This window comes from Neofelis nebulosa, chromosome 1 (genome assembly GCF_028018385.1).
Source record: "Neofelis nebulosa isolate mNeoNeb1 chromosome 1, mNeoNeb1.pri, whole genome shotgun sequence".
Lineage (NCBI taxonomy): Eukaryota > Metazoa > Chordata > Mammalia > Carnivora > Felidae > Neofelis > Neofelis nebulosa.
The window spans coordinates 81,467,654-81,489,898 of NC_080782.1; the positions used below are offsets into that span (position 1 = coordinate 81,467,654).

The window sequence follows — 22,245 nt, forward strand, 5'->3', positions numbered from 1 at the left end:
CAATCATAAGATTCTTATGAGTAGATGGGCTTTTCAAAATTAAAGGGTCAAAAGATGACAAAGTGGAGGAAAATTAAATGGGCCTTTCTAAGGATTTTTCATTTAGCCCAAACTATGAACTGTTGACCTTCAAGTTTGTAAACTAAAAATAACCTTAGGTGATTTTAAATTTTTTACTCTCTTTTTTTTTTTTTTTTTTTTTTTTGGAAGGCTAGGGTTAATTGAAGAAGAACACAGGTATTATTGGATGGTATTCATTCATTTTACAGTGATTGATTCTCTCTTAATTGGGGCACTACTAAATATGGAGTTATTAAACTTCGTTTTGACCATGTACTTTGTATAACTGAAATTAAATATGTGTTTGCTTATTTAACCTATTTGAGATGTAAGTTCATGAGCAGTTAATCATCAATCTGGTTTCCTATATCTTTTATGGATTTCACTTTTTTTTGAGGTTATAAATTGACATATAAGCTGAATTTACACTTTAACATTATTCTAAATTTTACTATATATTTGCCTTTCCAGTGAGATTTGTACTTTCATAAGTTTTCCTGTTACTAATTAGCAACCTTTATTTTCAGCTTGAAGAAGTTGCTTTCACATTTCTTGTAAGGCTGGTTTAGTGCTGATGAACTCCTTTAGCTTTTCCTCATCTGGAAAACTTGCTCTCCTTTTATTCTGAATGACAGCTTTGTTAGGTAGAGCATTCTTCATTGAAGTTTTTTTATTTCAGCACTTTGAACAGGTCCTGCTACTCCCTCAGGCCTGCAAAGTTTCTGCTGAAAATCTGCTGATAGAGACCACTGGTTTTCTTTTGCTGTGTTGGAGATTCTCTCCTTGTCTTTCACTTGGGATTTTTAAATTACAATGTTACTTGGTGTAGGTGTCTTTAGATTCATCTTTTTGGGGGATCTTATGGGCTTCCTGGATCTGAATTTCTGTTTCCTTTCCCAGGTTAGGGAAGGTTTCAGCCATCATTTCAAGTAAGTCTGCTGCCCCTTTCTTTATCTTTTCTTCACCTGGGACCCCTATACTGTTAATGTTTGCCCATATGATGTTGTCCTATAAGTCCTTCAACCTATCTTCACTTTTTTTTCCATTCTTTTTTCTTTTTACTGTTATGATTGGATGAGTTCCACTGCTATGTCTTTATGTTCACTAATCCTTTCTTATGCTTCACCGACTGTTCAATTTTTCAGTTCACATATTGTATTCTTTGGCTCTGTGACTTCTCTTTGGTACTTTGTCATTACTCTCATCTTTAAGTTTTCACTGTGTTCATCCACTCCTCTCCCAAATTTTGTGACCATCTTTGTAATAACTATTATGTTGACTGCTTCATCAGGTAAATCATTTAGCTCCATTCTGTTAAGGGTGTTTTTTTGTTTTTCCTGAGGTTTGATCTTTTATTTGGAACCTATTCATCTATGCTTCATTTTCCTTACCTCTGTATTGGTTTCTATGCCTTAAATAGACACCTCTCCTAGTCTTGCACGAATGTCCCCATGTAGGAGATAAACCCTTTTGTTCAACCCTGCTGTAGCTCTTGGCTGTCTCTCAAACCTCTGTGATAGGCTGCTTGGACAATTTTATTTTTAGTGGCTCCTAGTATTTGAGGGTGTGCCAAGATCTGTCAAGGTCACAAAAGGGAGTATCTCTGTCAACACCTAGAATGAAGCTGATTAGAAGCCAATTCCTTACATAGAACTCTTTAAACAATGCACACATATACAGGCTGGTGAAACCACAAACTAAGTCCTGCTGACTGCCAGAGCCCAGTCATCTAGAGGGGTCCCTTGGGTGACAGTCACAAAAACCGGGTTTTCAGATGAGTGTATTAAACTGCTTTCCAGGAGATGCTGATGACCTGAAGTGAGGAAGAGGGAGACGGGAAAGATGGTGTCCACCAGCCTCTGTCCTAGAAAGTATTTAAGCAGGCCCCTAGGTGAGTGTTAAATAAGATGCCTTGATCCTCAGAGGCCAATGCATAACATAAGCCATTACACCTTTCACAGAAATTCTGGGTGCTTTTCAATTGGTTGGACTCTGGAGCAGGTGTGTCTGTGGTCTCAAGCCCTTTAAGAATAGTTCTCAGATCACTAAAGCCTTGTGGGTTTTGTGGACACAAGCCCTATTGGTTTTCAAAGCCAGATATTTGTGGGATTCTCTCTGATGCAGGTCTTAAAAGGTAGGATGCCAAATATGGGGTTTAAACTCTTTGCTCCTCAGGAAGAAGCTGTGGGTTTTGAGTTCCCTTTTGATTATGGGTCATGGTGCCTACAGTTGGGTTTACAGTGAGATTGTGTTCCTGTCCCCTCATTGCTTCCATTTGGGCTGCTCTCATCTGCTAGGTAAGTAAGAGTCACCCAGCTAGTTTTGGGTTTTTGTTTTGTTTTTTTCTCTCCACAGGGCATTGTTCCATATGCAGCTATAAATTTGGTGTGTCTGTGGGAGAAGGTGAGCTCAGGATCTTCCAAGGTCACCATCTTGATTCTTTGAGTTTTGCTATGCCTAGAGTATTATTTTTAAAGCCGTATCTTCAGTTTCTCATTACAGTCTGGGGATCACAGTAATAATCTTTAAATCATATGTTCTTGGAATGGGAAAAGTTCTAGAAATTGTCTAATCCAACTTGCATTCCTTCTGAGCACAATATGAATAATTTTGATAATAAGATCTCAATCATTTGTCTCCATTAATGCCCAGCTCTAAGAAGTGGGACCCTGTAACTTTTTTAAGATTTTATTTTTAAGTAATCATTACATCCAAGGTGGAGCTCAAACTCACAAACCCAAGATCAAGAGTCACATGCTTCACTGACTGAGGCAGCCAGGTGCCTCTGGACACTGTAACTTCTCTTCATTAGTCTTACTACATAATTTTTCAAGTTGCTCTAGAAAGCAGAACTAACAGTTCTCCCTCCAGGTGGCATCTAATGAAAATTATGGATATAAAAACCCTAAGGTCTTCTCCAATTTTGTATACTGCTTCTGTGTTCTAAAATTTATACAAACCACATTCCCTGGTGTTACCTTCCCCTCCCCCACCATGAATTTGCTATGACTTTTATAGTGAATCATATATCATAATAAGTTGTTGACTTTTTTTCTTCATGGTATATAAAGTAATTGTTTAGTTTATAACTGGCCGTTTAGATTTGGTGAAATACAGTATATGAATCTGTCTTGCCAATGTGTTATCCACAAGTAGAAAATGTGCAGTAGGCAATTTCAAGTAGTGGTATGAGTCTTTGGAGAGGAGAAGGTGTAAAAAAAATTCACCCTTCCCAATATTTGCTATAGATGTTTGAAGGTTGGTGAAGGGATGGAAGGAGTGGGACTATAGGCAGAAGGGCTTCTAAGTTTGAGAATTGCTTTTAAAATGGCAAAAGAACTGGAATGTGTTTACAATACAAAGGAAAAGTAGATTAAAAGGTTGAAGATACTAGAGAGAGGTGATTATTGACCCCTCAGAAAGAAGGGCCAAATCAGGGCAAGCGGGGGAGAGGATTTGTCTTTGGGTAGGTGGGAAGGGACCTTAGGGATTTTGTGCAAGGTGGCCTCATTTTCCTCTCTAAAGTTGAAGGCAAGGCTATCTGCAGACAGTGGTGGGAAGTGGCTGAAAGAGGGTTTTGGAAGGGGAGGGATCCTACACTGATTATCGGCTAGCACAGATGGCTGGTATCACAAACTGTACAATTATGGTGGGGTCTTCCATACTTTGTGTGATAAAGGGGGGAAATGCAAGAAACTTGAATTGTGTTAAGAATGATCATTTAGATTTCTAAAGTCCCACATACTTTTATAAAGTAAGTTCCTATTTTAATATCAACTTCTTTACCAAGATATGCTACAGGATCAATAGTGCTTAAACTATTATTTTATTCTAAATAGATTCCAGTTAGAAACTAAATTGACTAAAAGGATAAATGCCACTCCATGTAATTTCTAAGCTAATATGTAGTATATTTAGTGCTTTTTACCTTTGCAGAATCCTTTGCTTTACCCCCATTCTTGGGTGCTTTGGAGCTGGGAGCAGTTGTCTTGACTTTGTCCTAAAGCAAAGGAAACGCCATAAGGTTATTGTTATCATCAGTCCCTCTAACAGTTAACTCTGGGCTGCAATCAAATCAAGTGTAATTAAAAAATGGAAAACTTTGAATATACATAGAAGTGTTTAAGTTGGGAAGTAAAAACGCTTACAAATACAGTAGAAAATGTGGGTCACAGTGATGTTCTGCCAATTTCCATGAGGAATTTTGGTCATCAAAACAGAGCTTGCTTCTATCAGGACTGGGTTTTATGTGCCAATAGAGCAAGAATGAGATACTGTTTTCAGTGTTATGGAAAACAACTTTAACAATGAAATCATCAGAGAAAGTCCCATTCACCAAAAGGCATTATTTATCCAGGAATGAGAAATAGGATGCTGAGGTGGTCTAGAAATTAAATCACCCAATATGGGGAGGACTGACAATTCAGTGATTGGGAGAGGTGTTTAATAAGAGCAAAACAACAGCAAACAGATCTGCAGTTATCAATTCTTCTGAAAATAACAAGGAAGGGCATTAATTCTCTTTTCCTTCTATTTGACTTATATATGCCACACACATGTTGTACTACATATTTTCCTCATTCATCTTTAATCACATGTTTTGAGTACCTGCTGTATCCCAGGAATTTTGCTAATACTGACCACGGCTGCTTTGTAAAGTGCACAGCTCACTGGTACAAATACACAGGCAAAGACCTTCTCCCCCAGGTGCAGGAGAGCATGGAGGAGAGGCCCCTGACCTTGGCCTGGGAAGGGAGAAGCAATAAGAGCTGATGCTTGAACTGGGCCCAGAGGGAGGGAATCAGCCAGCTGGGCAGGGTAGAAAGGAGAGGGAATCCCAGAGGGCAACAGCCATGAGAAGGTACAGTGCAGGGAGGGACTGCTCTCATTTTAAATGAACATAGACAAACAAAAATAAATAAATAAACGAACACAGACAAAGCATTAGTGTCAAACTCATTAGTGTGGAAATCAAACATGGTGGCTATGGAGATTATAGAGCAACATAGAAAACATTTACGAAATAATATTGAGAATGTTTTACAAATGCACTTGAATTACTACTGTATTAAACCGATACATATGGAAAAAGATGGCATCATTGCCATTGATGCTATGGCATCATTGAATTCATTATGTAGCCTACAACTCTATGTATTCACACAAAGAAAGGCCATATTAAAGTAGCACAGTACCTTCTCTGCTGTCTTCTCTGAGGTTTCTGGGGGTGTAGGACAGCTGTCAAAATCACCTGAGAGGGCATCGATGGGGTCTTTGTCAGCTGCAGATTTCTGAGATATTAACAGAAATAACCATCAGTGAAGGAGCACAAGGCAAAAATACCATAAGGAACATTTTTCCACATCACTAAAAATATTACAAGAAAAAGGAAACCTTGCTGGCATTCTTTTCCTAAGAAACTAATGTACAATAAAGGAGATATTAAAACATGAAAATCCTTACAGATTTACTTTCTCCTCTTTTATACATGTTTGCTTAGTATTCTGAGCCTCAATTTTTCTATCTGAAACATGGAACTGTCTGAATACGCTCTTGTAAGGGCTAACCAAGAGAAATCACACACACCCGTTCATACATGTATGTCTTCACATCATTCCAAACACAGGGTAGCCATACAATAAATTTCAGATTTCTAAAATGTAAACTAAAGTTCAGCTAGAATGAAAAAAAAACCTTTCCTTATGGGAATATGCTGCTATGATATTTACCTTTGAGTCCTTGGGTTGCTGTGTAGGTGGCTTTACGGGTTTGCCCTTAAAAATAAGGCAGGTTATTGGTTAAACATAGATCTTAGTAAAAGTTTACTTAGGTGTAGCCAGTAACTGTAAAATCTATTGTCTAACGATCTGAGATACAACGGAGTATTGTTTTGCAGTAACTGATAAACCTCAAGAAAGAGTCTAGTTGTGGAAGAGAAGGGAAGGAAACAATTATTAAGGAACTTTCTGCCATCATATGTTAAATTGCTACTTAGAATATTATTAAAAATAACCTGTGTTTTTCTTTCTTATTTATAAAAGATTAAACTTTGGAATGATTTGAGGGGCTGGAATGGCATATAGAGATTTTTTTTTTTTTCCAGGATTACAAGTACAACTCAGCAGGGACTTTACCCATCTACAAAGGCAAGGGTTTTAAACAATACCTTTCCCACAAAATACAAGCAGGGTAAGGCAGTATTAGCAAGGCAGGGAGGCTTCTAGCACGATGCAGAATTGCTATCTTCGGGAATACTGAATGCAAGCAAGGAGAATGGATTTCTGTAATAAGAGACACTGAAGGTAACACTCTTCAAACCAGGGCATCCTCAAACCCACCAAATGAATCAGTATAGAAAGAGAAGGATGTAACCTGGCTTCCTTGTTTCTCTTTGAACAGGCCTGGAAAGGTTCTTCGTCATACAAGTGACTTGCAATGAGGAGCCAAAAGGGAAGGATACAGGCCCAGCTGACCTAAGAAAATCTGGCTTTATGTTAGAAACAGAAGGCCAGCGGCTTTTTTTTTTTTTTTTTATAATATCTATTTATTATTTTGAGAGAGAGACTGAGTGTAAGCAGGGGAGGGGCAGAGAGAGAGGGAGACACAGAATCCGAAGCAGGCTCCAGGCTCTGAGCTGTCAGCACAGAGCCCGATACGGGGCTGGAACCCATGGACCAAGAGATCATGACCTGAGCCACCCAGGCACCCCTAAAACTTGATAGAGCATATCTAGATATAGAAATAGGACTTGTGGTGAGGACTATAGTGTTGCCTGTCCTTACTCTGAATAGTGCTGGTGGAAGTGTAGAGGAAGACCCCAAGTCATGGAAGGGCCTTATTTATCTGCCCTATTAAATCAGTTCAGTACCAGCTGAAGTCAGACGCTCAACCGACTGAGCCACCCAGGCACCCCACAACTATCATTTTTATAGCCTTTTCTTGCAAAGAGAATTCATCTGTGTACTGCCCTGGAATCACTGTTCAGCACTGGTGAGTGACTGAACATTATTCATCTCTACGCCACAGCACCCAGCACAGTGAACATCATATGGTATTGGTTCAGATGAATATTCAACAGAATTCTAGACAACCTGTTCATCAGAAACACATTAAAAGCACTCAGTCATGTTACAATTTTATGCTATTGTTAAAGTGCACCTCCTATTCATTTCAACTGATATCTGAATTTAAGAAGCTTTGTGATATATATCCAACCTAGACATTTGCCTTCATTTACCTCATCATCATTATCCAGGAGGTGTCTATATTCAGGGGGGATGGTGTCATCTCTTTCTCCCAGCTTGTCTCTATGTTCAGCTTTGGCTTTTTCCTGCAAACATGGAATAGATACAATATTTTCTCCTTCAATTACACAACACTTGTAGCACTCAGTGTTTATTGTACTTTACTGAGGCAAAACAGAATTTTTATTTTCCAAGTAACAACAAAACGGATGACTTCAACAGACTTCAACAATAGTTGATGGAAAACAAAGTAAACTCAGGTGCTTCTCTAGGTCAATCCACACCTAGACTGTGTGAGTTTCTACCTTGTATTTTAAAATAAATGATGAAATATTTATCCTTAGAAACGATGAAAAGAGATAAAGCCCAATGGTATAAACTATCTTTTGTCTTTATGTGAATTTCACTTTTTAAATAAAAAGATCAAGTCTTCGGATCTTGATATTTAGAGGTAAAATACTTACAACTTGGACGTGCGTGAGCAAACCTTGAGGGGCCAGCACAAGCAGCAAATGGCATAGCAGGGAGTACCTTTAACCCTCCCCGCATCCTCACCTGACTGGGGCATGTCTGGAACTGGTTCAGTGACATTCACCCCCCACCACCCCCCAGCCACCAGTAGGAGAGAACAGGCTTTATTTTTCTGCCATCATTATCATTTCATTTTTCAAATACAGGTGAAGTTCACATCAATATTCCTGTAACACTGGTGGAATTAAGACTTCAGGATCCTTTGAAATGCCCTGGGACATTCTGGAACATGGATTTGGGTGGCTAGTTACTTCCAGGTTTCAAGGTGAAGGGGTCATTTAGTACCGTATATTGTTAGGCAGGAATAAGCATTTATTCTTGTTCTAGAAGGTGGGTGGGGCTAACAGTGTGTGCCTTGCTGACATGCCTCTCCACAGTGCTTACTCCTGGCTTAGTGCTTCATTTGGGGGTTTGCATGCAGTGTTAATGGTGGCTCAGGAGGCTGATAGGGAAAACTCTGGCAATTAGGGGACCTCTGCCCTTATATGGACCAAACAGGTCATCCTAAAAATGCCATACACCTGATATATGCTTATTACCAGATAAAACTAAGAAAAGTTAATGGGGAAGAGAATGAAATTAAAGTAGAGCGGCACTTCTCCATCATAACTAAGTGTGGTCTCGCTAATAGGACATGTGCCTGAACCTGTGCACTCGCATGGTCCTCACTGAGGAAATAAATACAACAGACTATAGAGAAGGAAAAAATGAGACTTAAGTCATTCAACTGTTCACTGAAATGCCAGATGTTTTTTTGTTTGTTTGTTTTTCCTTTTATGTGCAGTGTAGGATATTCTATGCTTTAAACTTTAAATTTCACTTATTAGTATATACATATTTTTTTTACCTTGACCTTATCCTCTATTGGTTTGTTCTCATCTGGATCAGGCTGCCTTTGTCCTAGACTGTCAGAAAGTTGATCCAAGGCATCGTCCAATTCCTTGTTGTCGCCCTGCTAAAAAGTCAATCTGAATTAGTCGCTGGCTAGCAAAATCAGGTCACCTACTGGAATGTGGGCCTGCCACGGCCAATAAGACCTCCATCAACTCATGAGACTTTAACCAAGGAGGTGGGTAGAGTCGTGGAAGGTGGCCCTTGGGTAGAGCTCCTTCTCCCTAAAATCTCCTTCTCCACACTTCCACTTGAATCCCAGATGACTTTCTTTTCTAAAAAAAAAAAAAAAAAAAAATAGGCTCCTCCAAAAAATAGGGGGTTCCTGGTCTGATTTGTTGGAAAATGTGCCTTATGATGTGTTCAGTGTATGCAACACAACTGGTGACAGTCTAATGTCCCTAGGGGAAAAAAAATACATGAATTATGGTAGCTTTTTTTCATTATTCACCTGTATTCATTTAAGTAAAGATAAAGATGTACACCTAGTTTGAGTGATATCTTTAGGTAAAACAGGAACTGAAATTAGACTTTCCAATGGGAAAAGTGATGGGAAAGGTGTTCTAAAACATACTTGTGAAAGGCATACAGGTTTTGGATTGCAGATGTTGACCAATCGCCTCACCCAAGGCAGAACCCCTCACCTCACGATTAGGAGCTGAAGCGTAACTGGCAGCCTGAATTAATAATGATTCTTCCTTTCTGTGCACAGGCACATTCATCATTGTGAACACACATACACACACATACACATACACACACACACAGCATTTTACTGGTTTTAAGTGATTCGTTGGAGTTCAGGATTATAGCTCTTAATGGAGGAGCTACCCACAGCTGAGTCTGGGCTTTGTCATTTGGGCTTCTGGATATTTTCAGATGATCCTGAGACTGACCCAACGGGATGAAAATTCATTCAGAATCTAAGACTACAGCACTAAGTAAGCTTTGATGCTACATCAAAAGGAAAGTAAGCATAGCTGACTTCACTAAAGCTACTTCCTCTCCATCTAGCAAATGAGGCACTTGTTCTCAACCAAAGGAGATGGGGATCTGGTTTAGGGCGATCTCTTTGATGTGCTGCGGTCTCCTCGCCTCGATAGTGTATAATTTCGTACTGCACAGAAAATTAATCAAGGAAGTCTGGGAAAGCTTTGGTCCCACAGCCTCGCCTCAGGACATGTAAATAATTAAAACAATATTGATGCTGAGGTTTTTGTATTGCTAACATGAAAACGACAATGTTTTACTGGTGTGAATGAACGGGAGGAAAACTGCTCTTCCATGACATGCTTGAATTTTGGGGAGAAGCGGCTCGAACACTGAGCAATTCCATAGAATAAACTTGAGGTTAAATAATAGGTAGTATTTATAGCATGTGTCAGGAAAAATCTAAAGGGAGGAGAAAATAATCAGGAAAGCTAAAGGATTTTTTTAAATCTAATAATTCAAATAAATGTGCAATGCACACTACTGCTCTTTCAATTCTAATAAAGTAGCAATAATATTAAGTTCCAGGAAAGTGTGTGAAATATTTCATAAACACTCTTTAATTTAATTATTTCAGATATACTGTCATCTCTCCAAATGGCCAGTCTACACCTCTTCTAAAACAGAAAGTGCTTTATCTTCTCAACAGTTTTGTTTATTTTCATTTACTCTAAGGCAAGGGTCCTATTGTCTTCCTTATTTTGTTGTTGCTGCTGCAAAAATATATTTCTATGTTGCTTACCACATGAGGGGGCGGGCCAGCAGAGTATGTGGTTGGAGCTGGGGTTTGGGAAACCACTTCAGAGATGGCAGCAGAAAGGTTAGCTTCTTCAAATTTCTTTAAAAAGAAAAAGAAAAAAAATTATTACATACAGTATATTACACAAAACTATGCCTGCAATGCCATCGCTTAAATACAGTTTTTAATACTTTATTACTGTTTATTCTCTTCATCCAAATGGATGCAAAGTAACACATAATCTTTTGGGGAAAAGAGACAGAATCTCAAGCAGGCTCCACATCCAGCACAGACCCACGATGAGATCATGACCTAAGCCAGAAATCAAGAGTCGGAAGCTTAACTCACTGAGCCACCCAGGTGCTCCTCAAAGTAACAAGTAATCTTAATTTGTATTCTATTTCCTCCTCCATAGTTGCAGTTTACACAATCTCCTGATTTCTATTCCTATCTATTATTCCAAATGTTCAAAAATCTCATAACGACTTAAGAGTTTCATGGTTTATTTACATGTTCCTTGGTGTACATTTAGGTTGTTTGCAATTTCTCAGCTTTCTTCTTTGTTAATTACTCTGTAGGAGTTCTACCAGTGGTTCTTTTTCTGGTGCTGCCTACATTCCACCAGACTGCTCCCTCCACAGTTGCTAGAAAGTCATAAAGCTAAAAGCAATGAATTAAGCATGCTTGTTTTCCATGGCCTTCCTTGCCCCAATTAGATATTTGTTACATATTTTTAATTTTGATATGAGATGGATAATGATGTACAAGTGTTGCTTTATACTTGTTATATGGTGTGAGGTTTGTTTTATTATTTTTTCTTAATGTTAAATAGCATATTATTCCAGAATCTTTGTGAGATTATGATTCATTCTCCTTTTAAAAATATACTAAATCTTTTATGTTCATTTCTTGATTTTTCCCATTGATCTACAGTTTTGTTTTCTGATTCAGAATTGAATTGATAATTATCATATAAATCAATCCCTGCATTTAGTTGGGTTAATCTTTCCTAGAAATATTGAAAAATGGTTTTCAGTATTTTTTCATGTTTTTATGTCTTTGCTTTTCAAACATATTTTAGAATAATTTTACTGGGCTATACAAAGTACCTTATTGCTATTTTAATTTAAAAATAACTTATAAGATGACTAGAAAGAATTGTCATGACTTTTCAGACACTGAGTCAGACTGTCTTAGATATTTTAATTTTTTCATATTCTAACTTTTCTGTTCATTTCTTGTATTGCTCTTTTCTTTACATGTCTGACATCTCATTTTAATTGTATTTTCTAATCTGTTACTGATGTACACAGCATACACAATGTTAACTACATATGTGCTCTCTACAACTAGGAATATCTGCAAATACACAAATGTTCCTTTTTAATACTTGTCATTTCTTTTTCATGTGTTGTTAATGATTGTTCATACAACATTAAGCAGAAAAGATAATAGAATTTTTTATACTGTGTTTTTAAAGGAAATGCTTCTAGTTTAACTCCAAATATTTGATTCTTGAAATTAAATAGATACTCTTTAATACATTAAGGGATTGTCTACTTTTTAAAGGTGACATTTGAAATACATCTTCTGTATGGATATAATTATTCTTATTTGATACACTACTATGCTATATAAATTCTAATATTAAATAAATATTTAATTTCTGACTGATACTTATTACTTTAATAATTGTATATTATCTTTGTTAAACATTATACATCTACAGATTTAAGTGACTTTAGTTAAAAATGCTATATTGATCAAGTTTTAAGATTAGGACCATCATTATTTGTAGAAGCAACTATGTAAGCCATATTTTTGAAGATATGGTTATGTCACATGAGACCAACTGCTGTTAAACACTTAAGAGTCAATTTTAAACTTCTCTTGGAAGCAAAGTTTGAAAACAGTTCTATTGTCTTCAGTTTTTCTTTTGCTTAGATTCTATGAATTGTGTTTTACATTTTGTTTTAAAAAACTATTGTACATATTGGTTTTTGATCATTTAAATTTAAAATTTTAATTTTACTGGTAACTTTTCTCTTATTTCTGCCAATGTTTTATAAAATGTTAGTCATTCATAAAAACCAACTGTTGGCTATAAATGATTAATTTGATTCTTACATTGATTTATGCTATTTTAATAAGATTTTTTTTTCTCTTTTACACTTGTTGGTATCTTAAAAAATTTTAGTTATTTCAAATCAAGCAACTATGAGCCATTTTAGTCTCAGGCTGCTATTTTCTTTTTTATTTAATTTTCAATTTATTTATTTAAATTCAAGTTAGTTAACATACACTTAACTGGTTTCAGGACTACAACCCAGTGACTCATCAGTTACGTATGTGTTCATCCCAACAATGGCCCTCCTTAATGCCTGTCACCCATTTAGCCCATCCCCCCCCCCCAACCTCACCTCCAGCAACCCTCAGTTTGTTCTCTGTGTTTAAGAATCACATATAGTTTGCCTACCTCTTTGTTTTTATCTTATTTTACTTTTCCTTCCCTTCCCCAATGTTCATCTGTTTTGTTTCTTAAATTCCACGTATGAGTGAAATCATATGATTTGCCTTTCTCTAATTTTGCTTAGCATAATACACTCTAGTTCCATCCATGTTGTTGCAAACAGCAAGATTTCATTCTTTCTGATGACTGAGTTGTATTCCATTGAATACATATACTACCTCTTCTTTATCCATTCATTAGTCAGTGGACATTTGTGCTCATTCCATAATTTGGCTATTGTTGATTGTCTTGCTATAAACACTGGGGTGCATGTGCCCCTCCAAATCATCATTTTTGTATCCTTTAAATAAATACCTACTAGTGGAACTCCTGGATTGTAGGGTAATTCTATTTTTAATTTTTTGAGGAACCTCTATGCTGTCTTCCAGAGTGGCTGCACCAGTTTGCATTCCCACCAACAGTGCAAGAGGGTTCCCCTTTCTCCACATCCTTGCCAACATCTGTTGTTTCTGGAGTTAATTTTAGCCATTCTGACAGATGTGAAATGGTATCTCACTGTGGTTTTGATTTGTATTTCTCTGTTGATGAGTGATGTTGGGTATCTTTTCATGTATCTGTTAGCCATCTGGATGTTTTCTTTGGAAAAATGTCTATTCATGTCTTCTGCCCATTTCTTTACTGGATTGTTTTGGGGGTGATAAGTTTGATAAGTTCTTTATAGACTTTCAATACTAACCCTTATCTGATATGTCATTTGCAAATATCTTCTCCCATTCCATCAGTTGCCTTTTAGTTTTGCTGATTGTTTCCTTCGCTGTGCAGAAGCTTTTTATCTTCATAAGGTCCCAGTAGTTCATTTTTGCTTTTGTTTTCCTTGCCTCTGTAGACATGTCTAGTAAGAAGCTGCTGCAGCTGAGGTCAAAGTGGTTGCTGTCTGTTTTCTCCTGTAGAATTTTGGTGGTTTCCTGTCTCACATTTAGGTCTTTTATCCATTTGGAATTTATTTTTGTGAGTGGTGTAAGAAAGTGGTCCAGTTTCATTCTTCTGCATGTCACTGTCCAGTTTTCCCAGCACCATTTGCTGAAGAGACATTTTTCCATTGGATACTCTTTCCTGCTTTGTCAAAGACTAGTTGGCTATACCTGTATGGGTCCATTTCTGGGTTCTCTATTCTGTTCCACTGATGTGTGTGTCTGTTTTTGTGCTAGTCCCATAGTGTCTTGATGATTACAGCTTTGTAATCAGGCTGCTATTTTCATCTCCTACTTAACCTGCTTGCTACTTTCTTTTGGGTGGTTAGTTTATAATATCTTATTTAAATGTAAAATAATAGCTTATTTATAATAATAGTTTTAAAATAGCTTAAATTTGAAATTTAAAATCCAATAAACATTTGGTTAATCAGATTTCTCTTCCTCTGTTATTAAGACATTTATGATAATAAATTTATCTCATGAATACTGCTTTGGTTGCTTATCAAATTTTTTTAAATATATTTATTTTAAATGTTGTATTCTCTTATGTGTATGAGAGTGGGAGAAAGGCAGAGAGAGGGAGAGAGAGAATTTTAAGCAGGCTCCTTGTTGTCAGCACAGAGACTGATGGGGGATGGGTGGACTCGATCTCACGAATCATGAGATCATGACGTGAGCACAAAATCAAGAGTCGGATGCTTAAAAATTGAGCTATCCAGGTGCCCTGCTTACCAAAGATTTTGATTTGCAAATGTCTTATCCTTGATTTTTCAAATAGTCTATTCTGAATTTACTCCTTGATCTCACTGATAGTAGTGGAATGTTTTTAAAATTCTCTTTTTAAGTAGAATTTCTACTTTATTGTGATCAAAGAACATGGTATGTACAGCAGGCACACCTTTATATTTGAAGATTAATTATCAGTCAGAATATGATGACTTTTCCTCCAAAGTTCTTGGGACTTTCCCCCAAATAATTTTCTACTTTGGCCATTTGACTTACTGTAATTGGTTATTTCTACTTTATTAACTACAGGCACTAACAATTTTTCTCTTTGTGAGATTAATTTTCTAAGCTGGAATTTTTTTTAAAAAATGGCTGTTTTGGGGCACCTAATGGCTCAGTCGGCTAAGCATCTGACTTTGGCTCTGGTAATGATCTTGCAGTTTGTGGGTTCGAGCCCCAAGTCAGGCTCGGTGCTAAAAGCTTAGAGCCTGGAGACTGCTTTAGATTCTGTGTCTCCCTCTCTCTGGCTCATTCTCTCTCTCTCTCAAAAAAAAAATAAACATAAAAAATGTTTATCTCTAGTCATGTCACTGCTATGCATCTTCTTGGGTGGGGATATAAAGTCACTGTTACATTTTCTTTGAATTTCTAAAAGAAAAAAACCCTATAATAATAATAATAATACAGAGAGTATAAGGAAGGGAATTAAGGCATTGGATCCCTCTAATTTGTTCTTATGTTCTGCATCATTGTAATGATAAGATGCCATATTCCGAGGATACTGCTCACTTTATATTCTTCCCTAAATTAGGACTCAAGAGCCTCTCTGTAATATAAGCTGTTTGTATGGAGGAGGAAGAGTGGAAGGTCATGGAATGGGGTGACTCAACTGTGTGGGCATGGTGTTTTTATAGGGGTATTATGAGGACTCTTTTACTAACTGGTTAGTAATACCTTCTTTGACGGGCTTATTGCTTCACAGAGTCCAAAAACTTTGAGCAACTCCAACGAATCATTATTTCTTCTAGTTGCTACTCATTCTGCTTCTCAACTAATGTATGTTCCATGACATTGTCCACATAAGAACCTTGTAAACAGATAACCCCAATCCCACACACACAAAAAAACGTCTGGAGTTATTTAAGTGTGGGCACTGCAACAGACTTATATTTGCATATAAATAAGCCATAAAAATCCTGTAGTAGAGAAACCTGCTTACCATTACCCAACATTTCCTAAAATTTCTAGTAATAGAATTCTCTTTGAGGAATTATCTATTCTACCCAGAGCTAAGGTTTCCTATGAGGTAATTATGGAAAATGATAAATTGTAAAAATATTAACAAGTTATTTGAGACATACCTTTGGATAAACTCAAATTTTAAATTCTCTTTTCATAGGTATACTTGATAGAGTATCTGCTCATTGGTTCAATTAGTTACATTGTTGCAAATGTCCACTGTGCTGGTACACTTTCAGGACACAACACATTTCTAATGGCTACCATGGGTTGAAAGCCTTTAATTTTATGATTATTTCCTCACCTCCAAAGTCAGATTCTAAGTCACTAGTTTCCATTTCTTTCTGCCGCCCTAAAAGCAAGGAAATAAAATCAGGAGTTTCAGACTTACAAGAGATGAAGAGTTTGGGGAACCAGCAAAGTCCTTAGACAAAGCATCAAGAAGGAAGTCGTCAGTCATGGGCTGCAAGAACCAAAAAATATATCAACAAACACCACCTCAACTGTTTCCTCATTATTCAAATGATGTCACTATTTACTGCCAATCGACTTATTAAAAAGAAAGCTATCCCATTCCAGAATTAACAATCAAGGCCAGATGCGAAAGATCTACTCAGAGAAAAGTGGCTTGCTTACTGGAAGTGATTCCTTGGGCTCTTTTGGCAGGAGGGGTTTTCCATTTTTATCCTATTCAGAAGAGAAAACCATGGCATTAAATCATTTCCCGTGATTTATCCTGTGGGATTTATCACAAGTATGAACGCTTTTAAACACTGTAAGGGGTCTACAGGTCATACCTGACATTGTGCATTATAAGTTAGATTCATCGTTTCAGGAAAAACATTCTCTCATCAGAGAATATGTTCTAATTAGTTCATTCCAACCAACAGCTCAGGCATTCCCTAGGCGTGGGAGCTAAAAAAATGAACTAGGCAAGGCTTGTGACCTCAGAAGCCTATGAACTAGTGCAGCAGAGAAACATGCAAATAGTTGAAGTAGTGTGGCACAAGGTTCTGTGACCCTTGTAAGGGCACTTACAGGACATGAAGGGAGCAAAGGGATGCACCCCTCACCTGTGTGGGGGATGGGCTTTGCAAATGTTGCCTGAAAAAAGCTGGCTAAACTTTACAGCCAATATATTCAACATTATCCATTGAGGAATACTACTTGGCAATGAGAAAGAATGAAATCTAGCCATCTGTAAGCAACGTGGATGGAACCGGAGAGTGTTATGCTAAGTGAAATAAGTCAGGCAGAGAAGGACAGATACCATATATTTTCACTCATATGTGGATCCTGAGAAACTTAACAGAAGACCAGTGGGGAGTGGAAGGGGGTGAAAGTTATAGACATGGAAGAAGGCAAACCATAAGAGACTCTTAAATACTGAAAACAAACTGAGGGTTGATGGGAGGTGGGAGGGAGGGAAAGTGGGTGATGGGCTTTGAGGAGGGCACCTGTTGGAATGAACACTAGGTGTTGTATGGAAACCAATTTGACAATAAATAATATAAAACAAAACAAAACAAACAAAACATTATCCATTGATTTGGTGCCACACCCTGCAGTAAGCACTTGGGAATAGCACAGAAAGTAGGACAGACAAAATTCCTGCCCCGGGAAGCTCATCCTTATGGCTCAGACAATGCCAAGTTTCAGATGACTCTAAGTGCCACTTCTGAGAAACAGGACAGAATCATTAAAGCATCTGAAGCTTTTTAGTAAAGAAAAATTTATAAATGAATGGTAAATCCCATTAATCCACATATACAAAAATAGGCGCAAGGCTACATATGTATGTAGCTGTATATAAATGCATATAAATGTATGTACGTTTAAGTGAATATTCTCTTGAGCAGTGGTATCTCATGAAGATGACTGACATTGGTTCTACTGTCCACGTGTGCCCCTGTTCAAGTGGTTGTACTTCAGTGACTCCCCTCCGTGTCACTAGCTGTGTTCAATCTCTACTTTCAAAATAAAGGAAACAGAACAACTATCCTTCTACTCAATGTTAAACAGGCTTTCTTACTTTTTCAATGTGTATCTAAGAGTTGGAAATCTTTCTTCACAGGAAATAGTTATTCCTCATTTTGGTTTTTCCTAGTTATATAAAGGCTTTGTAAGTTTTTCTTTGCTTCTGGTATTGTAACAAAGCAGCTATTACATGGGAAAAAATTAGGTAGCTAAGGCATTAGATTTTTTTCACTTAAGTTTTAAGGGAAAAACTATCACTTAAAAACAAAATCTTTATATTCTGGGCCTGTTTCCATGTCCCTTCTTTATGTTTATAAAATTCAGTAGTAACTAAAATAAAACAGAGAAACACTGTTCACCTTGACGTCTTCTAATCTATAATCAGGAGGAATTGTTTCTTCTTTTTCACCAAGTTTTTCACGATCCTCTTCTTTGGCTTTCTCCTGAATAAAAATTATACCATTCTCATTATTAATATATCCCCGCAAAGTGGATGTCTAAGTGCCTACATTTGAGGGAAATAACTCCAGTGTTAGATTAGAACATATGTATGGCCTTATGTGTAGAGTTCCTACAGCAACTCTACACATCTTTCACACCCTCCCCTACTTGAGCCGGCTCAGACACCACCACTATGCCCGCTGGGCTAAAAAGCAACAAAAAGGGGGGTGGACAGCTGCCTCTTCTCTCAGGACTCCTCGGCAGTGGAAATGCAAATGGCCCAGGTGAGATTCAGAGATTACGTGCATGTTCTCCATCCACTGCTATAGCAAAACACTGATGCTTTACTCAGGTTTAGATTGTCAAACAGGATATGCTCCATAAATAGATAAAGCCAGCTCGTCATGTGTTGTAGGAAATTAAAAAAAAAAAGATGACTAACTTGCTTGGGGAGTGAGGAACATCAATCACAGCTACTTTCAGGAAGTGACTGAGCTGCTATTACCTTGACTTTATCTTCCACAGGCTTTCCATCTTCTGGATCTGCTTCCTTTTTCCCCAGGCTACCAGCCAAGGCTTCTACAGCATCATCTGGCACCATGCCTTTCTAAAAGTGTATTTGTGGATATACTAAGAAGGCAGTTAATCACTCCTTTTAAAAAAGACTACAACAAACAATTCAGAAGGGCATATCCTTATTTCAGGCTTGGATAAGAAGCACAGTCATCTTTTAGTAATTTGAATTACCAACTGAATTGACTTGAACTGAATTGAAATCTATGTTTAGGGGCGCCTGGGTAGCTCCGTTGGTTAAGCTCCGACTGTTGATTTCATGAACTCACAGTTTGTGAGCTCGAGTCCCTCATCAGGCTTCGCGCTGATAGCGAGGAACCTGCTTGGGATTCTCTCTCTCTCCTCCTTTCTTTCTGCCCCTCCCCTGTGCTTGCTCTCTCTCAAAATAAATTAACTACACTTAAAAAACATCTTTAGAATATATGTTTGAAAAACCTAAAATGTTAAAAACTAGACCAAATTTCTTATATTAAGTGGGTACAACATATACTGACATGGAGAAACTTACATAATCTAACCTAGTTCTTGGTTTGGAAATAAGGAAGACAATGGGATGAATATACCTCAAACAAGTGGAAAGCCAGCAAAGAAGTGACCTGTACGGTAATCATTCTAGAGATGGTGCAGGAAAGATTTTCAGGCCTATCAGAGGACATTCCTCTCAAAGCTCTGTGAAATAAGCCTGGCCCATCCCAGAGGTGGTGGCTCGGGCAGAGCCTCGGCCAAGATGCAGAAGTTTGTGTTCTTTACCAGGCTTCTACTGGCCAAAGTGGATTCATGCTGATTCAGGTGACTGTGGCTGACTAACCTGAGTGGCACGATGGGAACTGTCTACCTGGGGTCCCAGTGTTCAAAAGGAAATGTGCTCCCTTGTGATATAGTGAGCTCTAGCCATGCTGGTTATTAAAATGAAACTGAGTGAAGACAACATGAATGATATAAAGGGAAAATAAAGGAGAAACTATGTTTGGGCTAAAAGGTAGGACTCAATTTGACTTTTTCCAAATCACAGGTCAAGATCCACACATTAGTGGTTCATAAAATCAAGAGTTCACAGGCAGGACTTTTTTTTTTTTCTTAATTTTTAATTTATTTTGAGAGAGACAGAGACAGTGTGGGTGGGGGAGAGGCAGAGAGAGAAGGAGACAGAGAATCCCAAGCAGCATCTACACCATCAGTGTAGAGGAGCCCAACATGGGTCTTGAACCCACGAAACTGTGAGATCATGACCTTAGCTGAAACCAAGAGTCAGATGCTTAACCAACTAAACAACCCAGGTGCCCCAGGACTTTTTTTTTAATGAAAGAATAGAAAATAGAATGCATCATACATAACAAGAATAAGTACTTCTAATTAAGCTGTTTTTTTCTATTATATAGATACTGGGTTGAAATATGAATTTCTTATTGCTGTTCTCGGTTAAAGTGTGAAAGCTTCTGAATTAAAAAGTCTCAAAGTTTATTCTTATAAAATTCTATGACCTCACATAGAATACATATCTGAATATTAGAGTAAAAATGTCTTTCTGTTTTATATGGCTTAACCAACAATGTAAGTAAGAAAAGTTTTTCTGCTAAGTTGCACTGCAAAAAGATCAATGAGGAAATGGAACCTGAGTGGAAGGTGACTTATCACCATCTGGTGGTTGGACACTGCATAGATTTTATTCCCAGGAGCTGCAAAACTCCCTGATGTATATCTAATTTGTTTGGGATTCTATCTAAAGTGCAAGAGTTGCAGTGACCAAAGTCTTAACCAAGCAATCAGAATTGGTAGCTGATCTAAGACATGTCCTCATACTTCACTTCTGTTTTCTCCTACTCTCTGCTGTAGAATCTATGGAAACTACTACTTCCTGTTAAGCCTGTTTCCCTTGGTTTAAGAATTAAACCAAAGAGAGCAAAGCTAGGATACACAGCAGTCTTAAGAGCAAAGGAATCAGGAAATAGGACTAGGGCCTGCAACTTCTATTTCTGTAGTATTTTATGTTGTCAAATTCACAACTAGTATTCAGGTTTCTGGATTTCCTTAACAAGCTTTATATGAACAAGAACTGTGCAGGGCACATATTAGGCTCCTTTTTCTGCTTGGTTTTCTTTTGCTCACTACTCTTCAAGCCCTTCTTGGGCCCTCTGACCTTTGTCACACTCCACAGCTATTCTTTGTGGCTCTCACGGGTATCCCAATTACAGAAATGCCAACTAACTTCACTGATGGTAATCTCAGCAACCATGGTCAGCGGAGCTGACGGAACAGAAGCCCAGAAAAGATCATCAGAGAATGGGAAACGCAGAGCCCTTTTCTGTGCACTAAACATCCAGTGCTCGACTCGCTATAGTCAGGGTAAAGTTGGAAAGGAATGAACCCTCAAAGGCCCTGGCAATCACCTGGAGCACAAGAGGCAGAGGATACATACATGTTTAGGTCACAGAGTTCTGCTCTGGAATGTTGGCTATTGTCTTTTATATTCCACTCACTGCCTCTGTTCTTCCTTCCTTCACTGTCTTGCCCCACATTCTCTCCTCCTTTCCAATTCCCTGTGGCTTAATTCCCATAATGTGAAAGCTCTAGAGTGTACCCAGAGACCTCAAAAAGAGGTTGAGTCCTGTGTAAGGCAGGAGGGAGACCCTGGACTTTGAGGGGATTTTCACTTGGCACCAAAAATGTCCCTGGCAGGAAGCAGCCATATCAGGGCACCCAGGACACACGTCCTACAACTTCTCCACCCTCTTTTTTCGAACAACTAAATGCACTAAACCCAAGCACACCAAGTCCTCTGGGCTGGCCTGTCCTTGGCTCACTGTTCTCCCTAGGAAAACAGTGCTGTTCCCACTTCCCAGTGTGATCTTGCCCTCCCTCTGTGAGTATTTCCTAATTCCTCTTGGGGGCGGGTCCCTTTGCCCATGTTCCCCCTGCCCTTTTGCCATATGAGAATAATCAAATTCTACTGTAAAGCTTGAGATCTGGCCATCTATCCATGCTAGATGCTACAGTGGCTAAGAGCAGAAGCCTTATCACTTATCTCACCCAGGCTCTGAAAAGTTAAATGGATTGCTCAAGGTCAACTCAAAGCTTCATTTCCCTCATCTATAATAGAGAGATGATCAGAACAGGGTTCATAATGTCCTTGTGAAACTTTAATAAGATATTGCAAAGCATCCAGAACAACTTAGCTATTCACTAGGTCTGTAGTAATAAAGCACAGTCCCATCAGCTGTTACTCTGAGTCAGATTCTACCTGCTAACAGAAACAAAACCCACTGAACTCAAAAAGATTCAACTACTTAATTACCATACTTCATACAAAAGTTAGAGAGAGCCAAGAAGAAAAGGGAAATGAACTGAGTTAACTTTCCTTCAGTTGGGAGTAGGGAGAAGTCATGATGATAT

General features: G+C 38.0%; 1 protein-coding gene across 12 annotated transcripts in view; it reads right to left on the bottom strand.

Moving 5' to 3' along the window:
• CAST (calpastatin) overlaps positions 1-22,245 on the bottom strand; it is a 108,401-nt gene that overhangs the window by 1,644 nt on the left and 84,512 nt on the right. For 9 of the 12 annotated variants that reach the window (XM_058726623.1, XM_058726612.1, XM_058726602.1 and 6 more), the window contains 10 exons: positions 18,788-18,889; positions 18,201-18,284; positions 16,501-16,551; positions 16,256-16,327; positions 10,459-10,554; positions 8,683-8,790; positions 7,298-7,390; positions 5,790-5,834; positions 5,256-5,351; positions 3,989-4,060 (listed from right to left, as the gene is read on the bottom strand). In XM_058726623.1, coding sequence (XP_058582606.1) covers positions 3,989-4,060; positions 5,256-5,351; positions 5,790-5,834; positions 7,298-7,390; positions 8,683-8,790; positions 10,459-10,554; positions 16,256-16,327; positions 16,501-16,551; positions 18,201-18,284; positions 18,788-18,889 — 819 coding nt within the window. The remainder of the gene's footprint in view (positions 1-3,988; positions 4,061-5,255; positions 5,352-5,789; positions 5,835-7,297; positions 7,391-8,682; positions 8,791-10,458; positions 10,555-16,255; positions 16,328-16,500; positions 16,552-18,200; positions 18,285-18,787; positions 18,890-22,245) is intronic. The other 3 variants (XM_058726581.1, XM_058726551.1, XM_058726539.1) reach the window with 1 other exon arrangement.